General features: G+C 46.8%; 1 protein-coding gene across 3 annotated transcripts in view; it reads left to right on the top strand.

Moving 5' to 3' along the window:
- The first annotated feature begins 741 nt into the window (after positions 1-741).
- The window catches only part of LOC119405960 (EF-hand calcium-binding domain-containing protein 14), a 45,238-nt gene continuing 34,854 nt past the window's right edge, over positions 742-11,125 (top strand). For 2 of the 3 annotated variants that reach the window (XR_007417556.1, XM_037672786.2), the window contains exons 1-2: positions 742-1,146; positions 4,316-4,521. Coding sequence is in view for 2 of the 3 variants with exons in the window: in XM_037672786.2 (XP_037528714.1) it covers positions 953-1,146; positions 4,316-4,521 (400 nt within the window). In the remaining variant the exon portion in view is untranslated. Of the gene's footprint in view, positions 1,147-4,315; positions 4,522-10,229; positions 10,544-11,125 lie in introns of those variants that run through there. The other variant, XM_037672787.2, reaches the window with a different exon arrangement.

The raw sequence follows: 11,125 nt of genomic DNA, 5'->3' as shown, positions 1-11,125 counted from the left end.
CTAATGCAGTGCGAGCAACGCAGCGCCTTCTCGTCAGTGGACGGTGCCTGAGCGCCTGCCCTGTGCCAAAAGGGATTAGGAACACCTACTTACTTACTTACCTCATTTCTTCTGAGAATAGACATTCAGTTGAAAGTTAGCGCTTGTCCCGTTTTGTCTTCCTCGTCCCGGTCAGCTAGCGTTATGGTACCTTTTGATGCATTTAACCAACTAGCCCTAAATTAGCCACAAGTACTCTCTTTGTTCCTGGCGAAGTGCTCGTTGCAGAGGCGCATCTCGCCTCAAACGGTGTTCCACAGCTCTCCCTCGAGTTGGGGCGAAAAAAGTGAGAGAGCGGTCGGCTGCGTCGTGAAATTATTTCTCTGACAGAACCAATAAAGCAGTATGCATGGTCGCGATGAACGAGTAGGAAATCACAGTTTACCTCGTGCATCGTGTGGCTTGGATCGTGTTCCCTCCTTTCGGTTTCGTAGGACCGCCACGGAAAACAATGGAACACCACTTTAGGCACCGTGCCGGCGGTGTTCTTGTAACTGAACAGCAGTAAACTGACGCTGTTTTCCTTGGCCGTACGTCAGCCATGCCGAAACACCACGTTGTCGATGGCGCCAAAATGGAGCGCATGACATACGTCACCATCACGTGGACACCCAGTTCACCTTCTACCCGCCAGTTGTCAAAAAGGGCGTCTTTTATCTGAGGCAATCTCGGATCAATCCAAGCCTATCCAAAACCGCGTGGAAATCCGATGAGCTGATAAGCGCAGTTGTGAGAGGAGACAGATGTTGCTGTAGTGTACGGTGTTGCGTTATCGCTTCGAGTGTTCAAGAATGTGTTTGTAGCAGTGTTAGCACCTGTCACCGCAACTTAGTGAAATGTGTCACTACTTGACTTTGCGGCGGTAGCAGTAGCAGCATCAACGATTGCGGAGGTGCGGGCCCACGACGACGGCATGTCCCAAGAGCTACCGTTCCAAGAGTGGACAAATGGAGGTGCACCTACGACCACGGAGTCGGCGTTCAGACGCGATGGCCCAGCTCCCAACAAGAGCGAAGCCGCAAAACTGCTCGAGTTGTCGACGGAAAGTGAATCCGAGCCGGAACCGCTACAGCTCGTGCCGCCAAAGCGGAAAGTGCGCTTCCGAAAGTAAGTGCCGGGCGCTTCTTCCGAAGGCGCGCACAACCTCTCAAGTTGTTGGGCGGCGAAATCATTTTCTTCCTGGGCTAATAGCCCCGTCAGAAGCCCTAGTCGCGATTGTGATTGGTCGTACCCACTCGGCTGTTACGTAACGATTATTTCTTGTCACGACCTCCTTGTTTGTCGGGCACTTGTTGCGCCGATCAAGCAATCCTCACAACGCTACACTTCGAAAACTCGTCCCTTAGATGTGATCGCAGCAAACTTGCGTGTTCCCGCAAGTACTACCATCTGAGGATATCCGGAATACTTGAAATCTCAACTGGCTTGGACTACTGACCCCAAAGTCGCGGTACCAAATCCCGGCCGCATTTGATGGAGGCGAAAATGCCAGAGGCCCGTCAAAGAACCCCAGGTGGTCGAAATTTCCGGAGCCCTCCACTACGGCGTCCCTCATAATCATATCGTGGTTTTGGGACCGAAAACGCCACCAATTAGGTTATATTATGAAATATCAGCTGATTCTTCGCCCCTCCATTGTTTGAGGATTCGGTGGGCATCCTCCTTCGGATATTTTTATTTCTTTCATAATCACTTGGGTGTTGTGGCAGTCTGTCTGCTGTTTGTCAGGCACTACTTGAAATTTATCGCCTTTCGAGAGATATAGTGCAGCGTAGGACTTGTCTACTGACCACGCTGCATCCATTGTGTCAAGGATGTTTGTGTTACATAAATGTCATGTAGGAGGAAGCGCGTAATATCCACGAAACCTGGGGCAGGGAACGAAAGGTGAAAAACCTGGTGCGCGCGAAGAAAATTAACGAGTGTTCATGCGCAAGCCGTTTTATGAAACATTACCTTGCGAGATGAACAAACATTTATATACAGTATTTGTCATCACATTCCACAATCGAGTTTGTAAAAAAAAGTTTATTCAGCTTGAAAGCTTATCACTCATGGTCTTTTCACTGTAGTTGCCTTGGTCATCTCAGCATGGCTGCCTTGGTTACCACCAGGAAGTCGTGGAACAATACTTATCTTATCTAGAGCAAACAAATACTTATCACATTAGTCGCACCAGTTTTCGCATTGTTGTCACGTCATCGTGATGCTTTTCAGCAGCTGTTTCACACAGGGAAATGAAAATAAATCCACCACCAAATTGCTTGGCACTACCATTTTAGCATGTCAATGTAAAAGTTCCACTTTACCATTTCTCATTCAATGCATGCCACTTTTCAAGCATTTAATGAGTGCTATCAACCTTTCCTGAGGTAGGTAAACTGTCACCTCATTGTTTGACATTCTGTGACTTCGCTTGGAAGTTGTGCAGGTAGCACCAACTGTTATCTTCGGCAGAGATGACCTAAATTTCAACAGGAAATTATCTGTCTGTTTTCTCCGTCTTTGACTATCAGTGACTGAGAAGTTATTTTCGCACATAGTCATTGCAAAAGATCAGGTGACGCTTGTCCCTTCTTGTTGTCATATCTTGTATCGTGCGCACAGTGGTTTTAAAGGTACCCTGCAACACTTTTCCAAGAAATCGTCTTACGGCTTCATTGAAAGAGCTTATTGCCTTACGAATCAATTGACGCAAACATTTTTAGAATCCATCAAGTACGAGCGGAGTTGCTGGGGATTTGTCGCATGCTTCAAGCGCTTTCTCTCTCCTTTCTTACTAGCGAGCGCACTGAAAGCTACTCAGAGAAGGGGATGACAACGGGGCAAGAAGATGTGTCCCTTCGTCAGCTGTGCGTCATGACCTCGAGCACTTTCATTTTTTCTGAAAACGTACAGCTTACTTTCAGTGTGACAGCGGGCACGTGGCGGCATCCCGTGGCGGCCACGGTAACTACGCAGCTCGCCATGCTGAAATCAACCAACGGCCGTGGACTTCGGTATATGGCATCATTTGTAGAGCAGAAGAGGGAACAATTTATAGCTGACTTTGAGAATTAATTTTAAATTGCAGGCCGTGTGCTACGCTATAATGTTTGGCTCATGTGTTCTCAGGAGCGTCTATCTACTGCCGATCTGCAGCATTTTCTGATCATGCTGAAAAAGTGTTGCAGGGACCCTTTAACCTCACATGTTCTACTACTGCAGAGCTCCATGACATTGACAAGCAGCCAGCTCTGATGCAATAATTAGTAAATTGTTAAGGGAATATGAAGCCTAATTACTCTGTGAAATCCTTGCGTAACAGCTAAATTTTGGATAATGTGAGTGGCCTGGTTTCCCAGACGTTACATAATCTCCCTAATGAGCCCGCCTTTTCTTTTTAAGGCCTGGAAATGAAGGCTTTCTGTGTTGACTGTTTCGCCTTTTCTTCATATACTTTATGTGTAAGTCTGTGCAACAGAAGTAACACATTTTTAAATCCTTTTTGTTACTGTTTTTTCACTGCTGCTCGGGCAGACTGACAGACTTAATACATGGAATGTGGTTGCTCCGGGAAAGATGCACATAATACTCTTTACATTGTGAGGATCCAAGGCCAGTACGTCCACTAAGCCATGGCTGTAATGAAACTCATTAATTGAAATTACTTTTTATCTTACCTTGTGGCCTTAGCATTACAGATAGGTGTCAGCTTTTTTTGTACAAAACAAATTAATGAAAGCAGTCGTTATAGCTACATTTATTTGGAATCTGATATCAACTAATTTTCCCAATAAAATTGCATTTGCCACAATAGCCCTACCCTTTTTTTTTTCATAATCGACACGTTGTTATTGATTTTCCCATTGGCCCAATAAGAACTTCTGAAGCTTGCCATGTGGTCTTTGAGGCTCCCTTAGAACATGCTGTAATGCATTTTTACCGACAAAGAATCATGTGAGCACCAGCAGACAACATTGAAATACATGACACTGCGGTGAGTTGGTGTAAGAACGTCAAGGGCAGCAGCACCACCGCCACCTATATTGCATTTTAGTTTTGCTTCGTTTTCTCACTTAGCAAGCCTGTCAAACAGCGAGAGTGGTGTTTTTGGCATTACAAAAACGTAAGTTGCTACTACAAGTGAAATCCTTTTCTCTTGAATGCCCCTTTAAAACACCCATATGTTTCACGGGCATTCTAAAAGCTTTGCATGCACTGAAAATGTACACTTTCTTGGTGCTTCTGGCACAAAGGCACAGCTCATTTACGCTCGCAATCATGATCTGTGCAGGCGGCTACGTGGAGCTCGTGGCCTCGTGCTGACCGGTGGCCCGCACTCCGGCAATGCTTGCTGTGGTGGCAGCAGCGAAGGATGCTTCTCCATGGTCAAAGTGATAGGCTTTCTGCTCGGGGTGGCCATCTTGGTGGCACAGGCCTGGTTCCTGCTGAGCGTGCGCTCCCGCCTAGACCACCTGTACACAATCTACCGACAGAACAGTAAGTTCAGGTCTATCTAGCAGCGATCGTCCAGTACAGTCATGAACACTATGAAAGGGAACGAGTTCCTGTTTAAGCCTCGATTACTGGTGATGTGCGGATAAGAATCTGATGTATTGGCCTGCAAGAGGTACCTTTCCGTTTGAGCATCTTGTATTATGAACACCTTTGCGCTTGGGACTTATACTTAGCCGCTGTGGCCTCTTGAACATAGGCGTGCGCTGGGTTCTCCACTGGGAGGGGAGGGGGACGCACATGTTGGTTGAGTCCTAAATTAAACAAGCTTCGTAAAGGACGCAAAAATGAAAATGAAGCGATGAAGTGTTTCTCACAACCGCCTGCGTTTTGCCCCCGGCTTTCTGGAAGTAGAGGTGATAAGTAAACAATTTGTGGTATTCAACATTAAGGGTCCTCGACCACCATTATCATCAAAAACCTGCATGACCATAACATTAAAGTTAAAAAAAAAATTACAGTGCAAGTCCGACTGAGTATACGTACGGGCCATACTTGGCACCTAGCTTAGATGATTAGATGGAGGTGGCGGGGGATGGTCCCCTGTGCACACGCCTGAGCTTTTGAAGGTAACTTGAGTGTTCCCTTTCATGTTGCTCATGACTGTACACCAGCAGTTGCACTCCTAAAGCACTCCTGCAAGGAGTACACGATGCGAAGAACCCTAATGAAGACTAGTCACCTCTTCGTTTGAACATGAGTTCTAGCGACAATCCTTGGTCGAAGACGTCTCATTGCTTCAGGCCTCCACCTTCCCCTGAACTTCAGCCTCGTGACTGAAATACTCACAGCCTGTTTTTGAATTAGTGTGAGCTCTAGCATTCATTTCCTGTCTACAGGAGGATAACACTGTAAGCAAGTGTGGAGGTTGGAAAGTGCTTATCGTATGTATTACTTTAAGTCTGAAACCGTTATCGAAGTCACATGCTGGGCAGTCCCTGAAATGATTGCAACATGACACGAAGCAGAATATTCCATTGTCATGTAGGAATAAATATTGACATGGTATAGCAGTATAAAAATGTTAACAAGAGAACAATGCATGTCTTCTTGTGTAGCTGCAGTCGTCACACGAACAAAGAGAGGTAGTGAATCACCGTGTCACGACGCATCCATTTCCCAGGGACAAAAACGGAGACTTGTTTGTCAGAACAGGCGCTGCTGCAAAGCTGCTCTAGCGTCTGCCAGTATTTCTTTCTTGGGTTTAAAGGTGTTTTGGTATTCATTTATCATGCACAGGTGACTGCTCAAAAATGTCGTGTCATTACTCCCTGCTAGCAGACCTGAAGGACGTACTGAATCCATCTACCATAGAATGACGGACTGTCCTACCATAAACCTCGCGGTATTTGTTTTATGCCAATGGGGGAAAGACTTAGTTGTGGCAGAAATCGCCACTGAACTTGACGTCCAATTGGTTGAGTAGCTGTGCCAAGTATAGTTGAGTAGCTGTGCCAAGTGAGCATCCACTTATCATGGACATCTCATTCTGGTGGGAAATACTGCCTGCCTGTGCAAGACCCTTGCATAGGGGACCACACACTCTTCCACCAAGTGACAACTCACCATGGTATTGTAGTGGCTGTGGTGTTGTGTTACTGAGTTCAAGGACATAGGTTCAATTTCCAGCCACCGTGATGACGGGAGGGGGGGGGGGATGCGAAAACACCCACATGGTGTACATTTAGTTTCACAAAATAGGAGCAGCACTGACTTACATTCCGTACCTTTGTTCATGGAGTCAGTCAAGTTTTGACGCTGTGGTCACACTTAGACTGTGAAGATGATGCGTACAAAGAGAAAGTGTTGGGGTGAAGAAGGACGTGGAGGGTGAACATGTTGTCATATGCTGCGGAACGTACAGCTGTGCTTGGTTTGCAGCAGACAATGCCCCCGAGTTTGCTCGTTGTGACAGATGGGACGTACCTGGTGTCACACGTTGCACGCAACTGTTATACATGACAGCAGCGGGACACATTTGCAGCGTCGTTTGCCCAGAGCCTTGCTATCACTGCTGCACTGGTTTGTGAAGTTCAGTCATGCAGTAGCCAAGAAGAAGTAGCAACTGTGATTCAACTAAAAAAAAAAGGAAATGACAGAACACAGTGGCAACCATTGTATCATTCAAAACAGCCCAAGTTTTGCTCGCTTTGACAATCATCTATGATGGTTTCCGCAGCTTTTTTATTGCAACTTTTCTTTTTTTAACCTAGTATTTTCAAATGTGCATGTGGTGCACTTTTTATGTTTTTATAGTAATGTGATCGGCATCATTAAACTGCACTGTAGTGACGGGACGACAGTTACACACGAGCAAACCCTGACAACTAAAAGATACTGCGTGTGCTGGCAAGCCATATGTTAAATGTGCCCAAATTACGCGGGCGGACCACTCAGGCCTATTAAAGCACACCGTGTGCTTTCTGGTGTCAACCTATTCATATGTGTGTATCTGTGTTCCTTCGTTACCAATTTGCGGTTGCTCAAAATGTGTTGCTGAGTATGTCACTCTTTGTTTAACCATCATCACATATAAAACATATTGTTGCCAATTGTAAGCTTATCATGATATGGATTGCTAATCACATTGAAGTTGTCGTATGGGAACAAAAAATTCATTCCCCCTCAATTTTCATTACATTTATAACATGTAATGAGGGGACATTGCGATGCTTCAAAGTGCCAAAGGACATGGGGACTCTGCCTTTTCCAATAAATTAAACATATCTGCAGAGAAAGTGATGGTGATAAACAGGCGCTGTATGTGCACACACTGCTGAACTGGTTAACGAGCTTCTGACTTTTGGATTGGGAATTCAAACATGAGCCTCTTAGGATATCCCGGTGCTCTCGAAACCTGCAGTGTTATGTCATATTTAGTGCTGGCAATGTGTGGGGGCCATTTGAGCTCTCTTTTGAACTAGTGCAGCAAGTTGGCTCTTTTGTTCCACTTAGGGGGATCTATTGAGCCTAGCACACTTAAACACCCTTACATATCACTACGCACACAAACTTATCTACCTCTGCAGCTGTCAAACAATGCATGTCTTGCATCTGAGCCTGTGAAGAACAAGAAGCAGCTGGCAACGTCTACAGACTGTTTCACACCAGTTCTGCAGAACCTGAGTCGCTCTCCTTCGTCTTAATGTCTCCTGGTGCTTTTTTAATGTTTCCGCTCCTCTTCATATGAAATCTTGCTGTAGAAATGAAGATGCCCGTTTTCTCTTGATTTTTCTTTGCACAATGAGGCTTCTAATTGCGACTCCAGAACACCTAGCTTGTGTTGGTGACACCGCTCAAGTAAACAAAGATGGCAACGATATCCAGGATCACAGCAGCACTTTCGCTTAGCACTGTGCTGAAGTTTGCAGATGGTGTCGTTGAATCATGGCGTTTCATCGTAGACAAAAGCATGTTTGCTGCTAGTCACCATATATTATTCACTCTGAAGGATTTCTGTGTTGAAAGCACAAAATTAATTGCACTGTGCACGCAAATGTCCAGCCTGTATGATGAGCCGCATCAAATTTCTTTCTTTTATTTTTTAAGATAAAAAGCTTTTCGAGCAGGCCAGCAGTTGAAGAAGGCAAGTGCTCATGCGTTTCAAATGCACATTGTTCTCTGCTGCACACCATCTGCCTCTTTCGGGAAATGATGAAATGAAGCCCTACCGCCTTTCCTCTGCAATGACATTCATTTTGGCACACAAAAAAAAAGTCTCTGGATATTGCTTTTGGGGAAGGGGGGCGGTCTTGTGCGTGGCAGAATGGCAACAACTTGAGAACTATACAGCAGCTTCCAAGCAAGCCCACCAGGTGGCAAGTGCTCAGTTAGAATCGCGAACTGCTGAAGCACTACAATCGAGTTGCTTGGTTCCCCTTCGTCTGAATCTGTACTGCTAAAACATCACATAGGCTAACAAATCTCGACAGTAGTTTTTTTGCCAGTGATTGGGTTGAATCGTTTAAATGACATCCGTAAGAAAATAGATTAAATAATGTTTGCTGGCAGTCTAGTTGGTGTTGCATACTTGTTGGCAGTTTTGCAGCACACGTAAGCATAGAAAAAACAGCAAAGCACAGGATAGAGTGCTCATTTGCAGCTAATACATTCGTAGGGGACAGTTTGACCTTTTATGCGAAGGTCCATTCAGTAAAATTCAAGATGGAAACAATGAAATGAAGATGCTGTGTGCCACCACACTGCCATTGCCTGCTGACAATTGGTGTTGTGCTGTATCTTTGTTCATTTTGTTTTTCTAAAACTAGCAACGACGCATTTTTATTTGCTTCATTGTTAACAGCTCTGAGGTTGTCTCATAACAGACGACGGGAACCCCTAGCGATCGCTTCAAAAGTCTAGGATCTGCATCAGTTCCGGTTGGCGGTGTTCATGTTGGTTGCCACTACAGTGTACATAGTTTCGGAATTGAAAATAAATACCTGCAAGTGCTTCTGTGCTGCGATCGTTTTGCTTCTCTCCGAACAACTTCGTGCAGAGTCTTTTTGTTGTTGTTACGCAGCGACTGCACGTCTTAAGCAATCTAAATTTCGGCGAAGTCCTCAGCTCAGTGATGTTCCTTGCAGGGAATTTTCCCTTTTTCGGGAAATTTTCAGCCATCATTTTCGACGAAAGGGAAAAAGGGAATCTTTGCGATAATGCAGGAAGTTTCCGAAATGGTTTAATTCTCCTATGATGACCAATACATAGCAGTCACAGTGCACCTTTGGCATCTGCGAATGGTTCTGGCGCATTCATCCAGAGTCGATTGTAAGCATAGCCCCTGAGACGTGTTTCTGATGTCTATGTGGAGCTGTAGCAATATCTAGTTTACGCTGGGTCTTATACTCAAAGCCCATGTATGCCATATTGTACTTACAGCACATGAGTTACGAAGGACATGATATTGTGTTGTGCAGGAGCATAGGCAGTAGTCGTGATTTTAATAGTCGTAAACACGTCACACACGCGCATTTGTGTGTGTGTGCGTGTGTGTGCGCTCGCACTACTACAGGGAAAAATGCTGGGATATTTTTAGAAGTATGCAGGGGAAAATGCCTGAAATAGGGAATTTTCATGTCTTAGAATGGGAATTCTTCGGCGTTGTACGGAACATCACTGTCTTAGCTGTATCTATCGTTTCTCATGACGCAAGTTGCAAGCCTAAGGGGATTGCGCCTCAATTCTGGATGTGCGTATTGTAGTCCACTGGTTTTGATAAAACTAGAGCATCGGCGTTGCGTCGAACACCGCGCCTGCAAACCACGAATCAATGTGTCTGCGGTTTTGCAACTGCGTCTTCCCGCCTATTTACCGTCGTGACTCTAGTGCCCCTCTTCCGCGCCATGAATGGGCGAAACCTGCGTAATTCCCGCTATTATGTATCTACTGAAGATTTGACGTACTCGTGACGGGCTCAGGGTCGAAAGGCGCGTCGACCGCGCAATATGACAGTCGTCCCAGCTAAGCCTATCGCGTGGCGGTCTTTTTCCTGTCACGGGTCGTCTGCGACAGGACGACCTAGCTAAGCCTCGCCTCGCGTCGTCTGCTCGAATTTGAAGCGCGCGCACGCGGTCCCCGCCGCGGCGCGGCGGCCGCGTCGTCTGCTGCTACCTCCGCAATGGCGTCTTCTCGCGATTGATCGTTAGCGCTTCGGGCCCGTATCGATCTGCTGCCGCCGCCGGGGGCCCCCGTAGTCGCGCGTATAGTCGTGGTCGTCTCGAGGCGCCGCGAAGCTGGCGTGCCGTCCGGATGCCTGCTCGGGCCCGCCGTTCAAGAAGATGAAGAAGCGCAAGGAGCTGGACGCCCTGGTGTCGTGCCGCTCCACGGCGCCCCGCGCCGTCCTGTCGTCGTCGCAGCAGCAGCACGCCGTGCAGGAGCTGCTCCGCAAGGGAGCCGTCGTGGCCGCCGCCGGCTCCCACGGCGGCGGCCATGGCTCGGACTCGTCCGACGACGTCGAGACGTCGTCCTACGCGGCCCTCGCCGCGTACCGGTTGCCCGCGGCGCCGTGAGTCAGACCCGGACCTCGCCGGCCTGCTGCGAGGGCGCGAAACACTCCTCATTGTCCGCACTTGCCGACTCCCGAGTCGTAGTTACGCAATTCTGCGCTGTCAGGCATGGCCGATAAAAAAGGGGGTGAGGAGGGTGCGGTAAAAGAAAAAGACCAATTGGAAAGGACCGAGACGCGCATTAGAAATCCCAATTCGTTCCAATCTGTTCTAGTTGTGTTTATGGCTAGTTCCAATTGGTCACTTTTGACTAGGGGGAGGGGGCAGTAAAAGAAATAGACCATTTGGAAAGGACCAAGACACATTTGAAATCCCAAATTCAATCCAGTCAATTCCAGTGGTGGTTTTGGCCAGTTCCAATTGGTCATTTTTGACTAGGGGGAGGGCCTTCAGGGAAAATGTTGGAGTATCTCATTAAACCTGGTGTGTCTATTGTGAGCTGAGGTGACAGGCAAAACGAGAGAGCGACAACTTTGAAATTAATACAGTGGAATCTAGCGTAACTTGAGATGCTGTCACTCTTAACTTCAACTTTGATCATGCTGCATTTTTGCACCATGCTCAACTGGGTGGTACTCGCA

This window comes from Rhipicephalus sanguineus, chromosome 9, assembly GCF_013339695.2.
Source record: "Rhipicephalus sanguineus isolate Rsan-2018 chromosome 9, BIME_Rsan_1.4, whole genome shotgun sequence".
NCBI lineage: Eukaryota > Metazoa > Arthropoda > Arachnida > Ixodida > Ixodidae > Rhipicephalus > Rhipicephalus sanguineus.
This window is presented reverse-complemented; position numbering and strand designations above follow the sequence as displayed.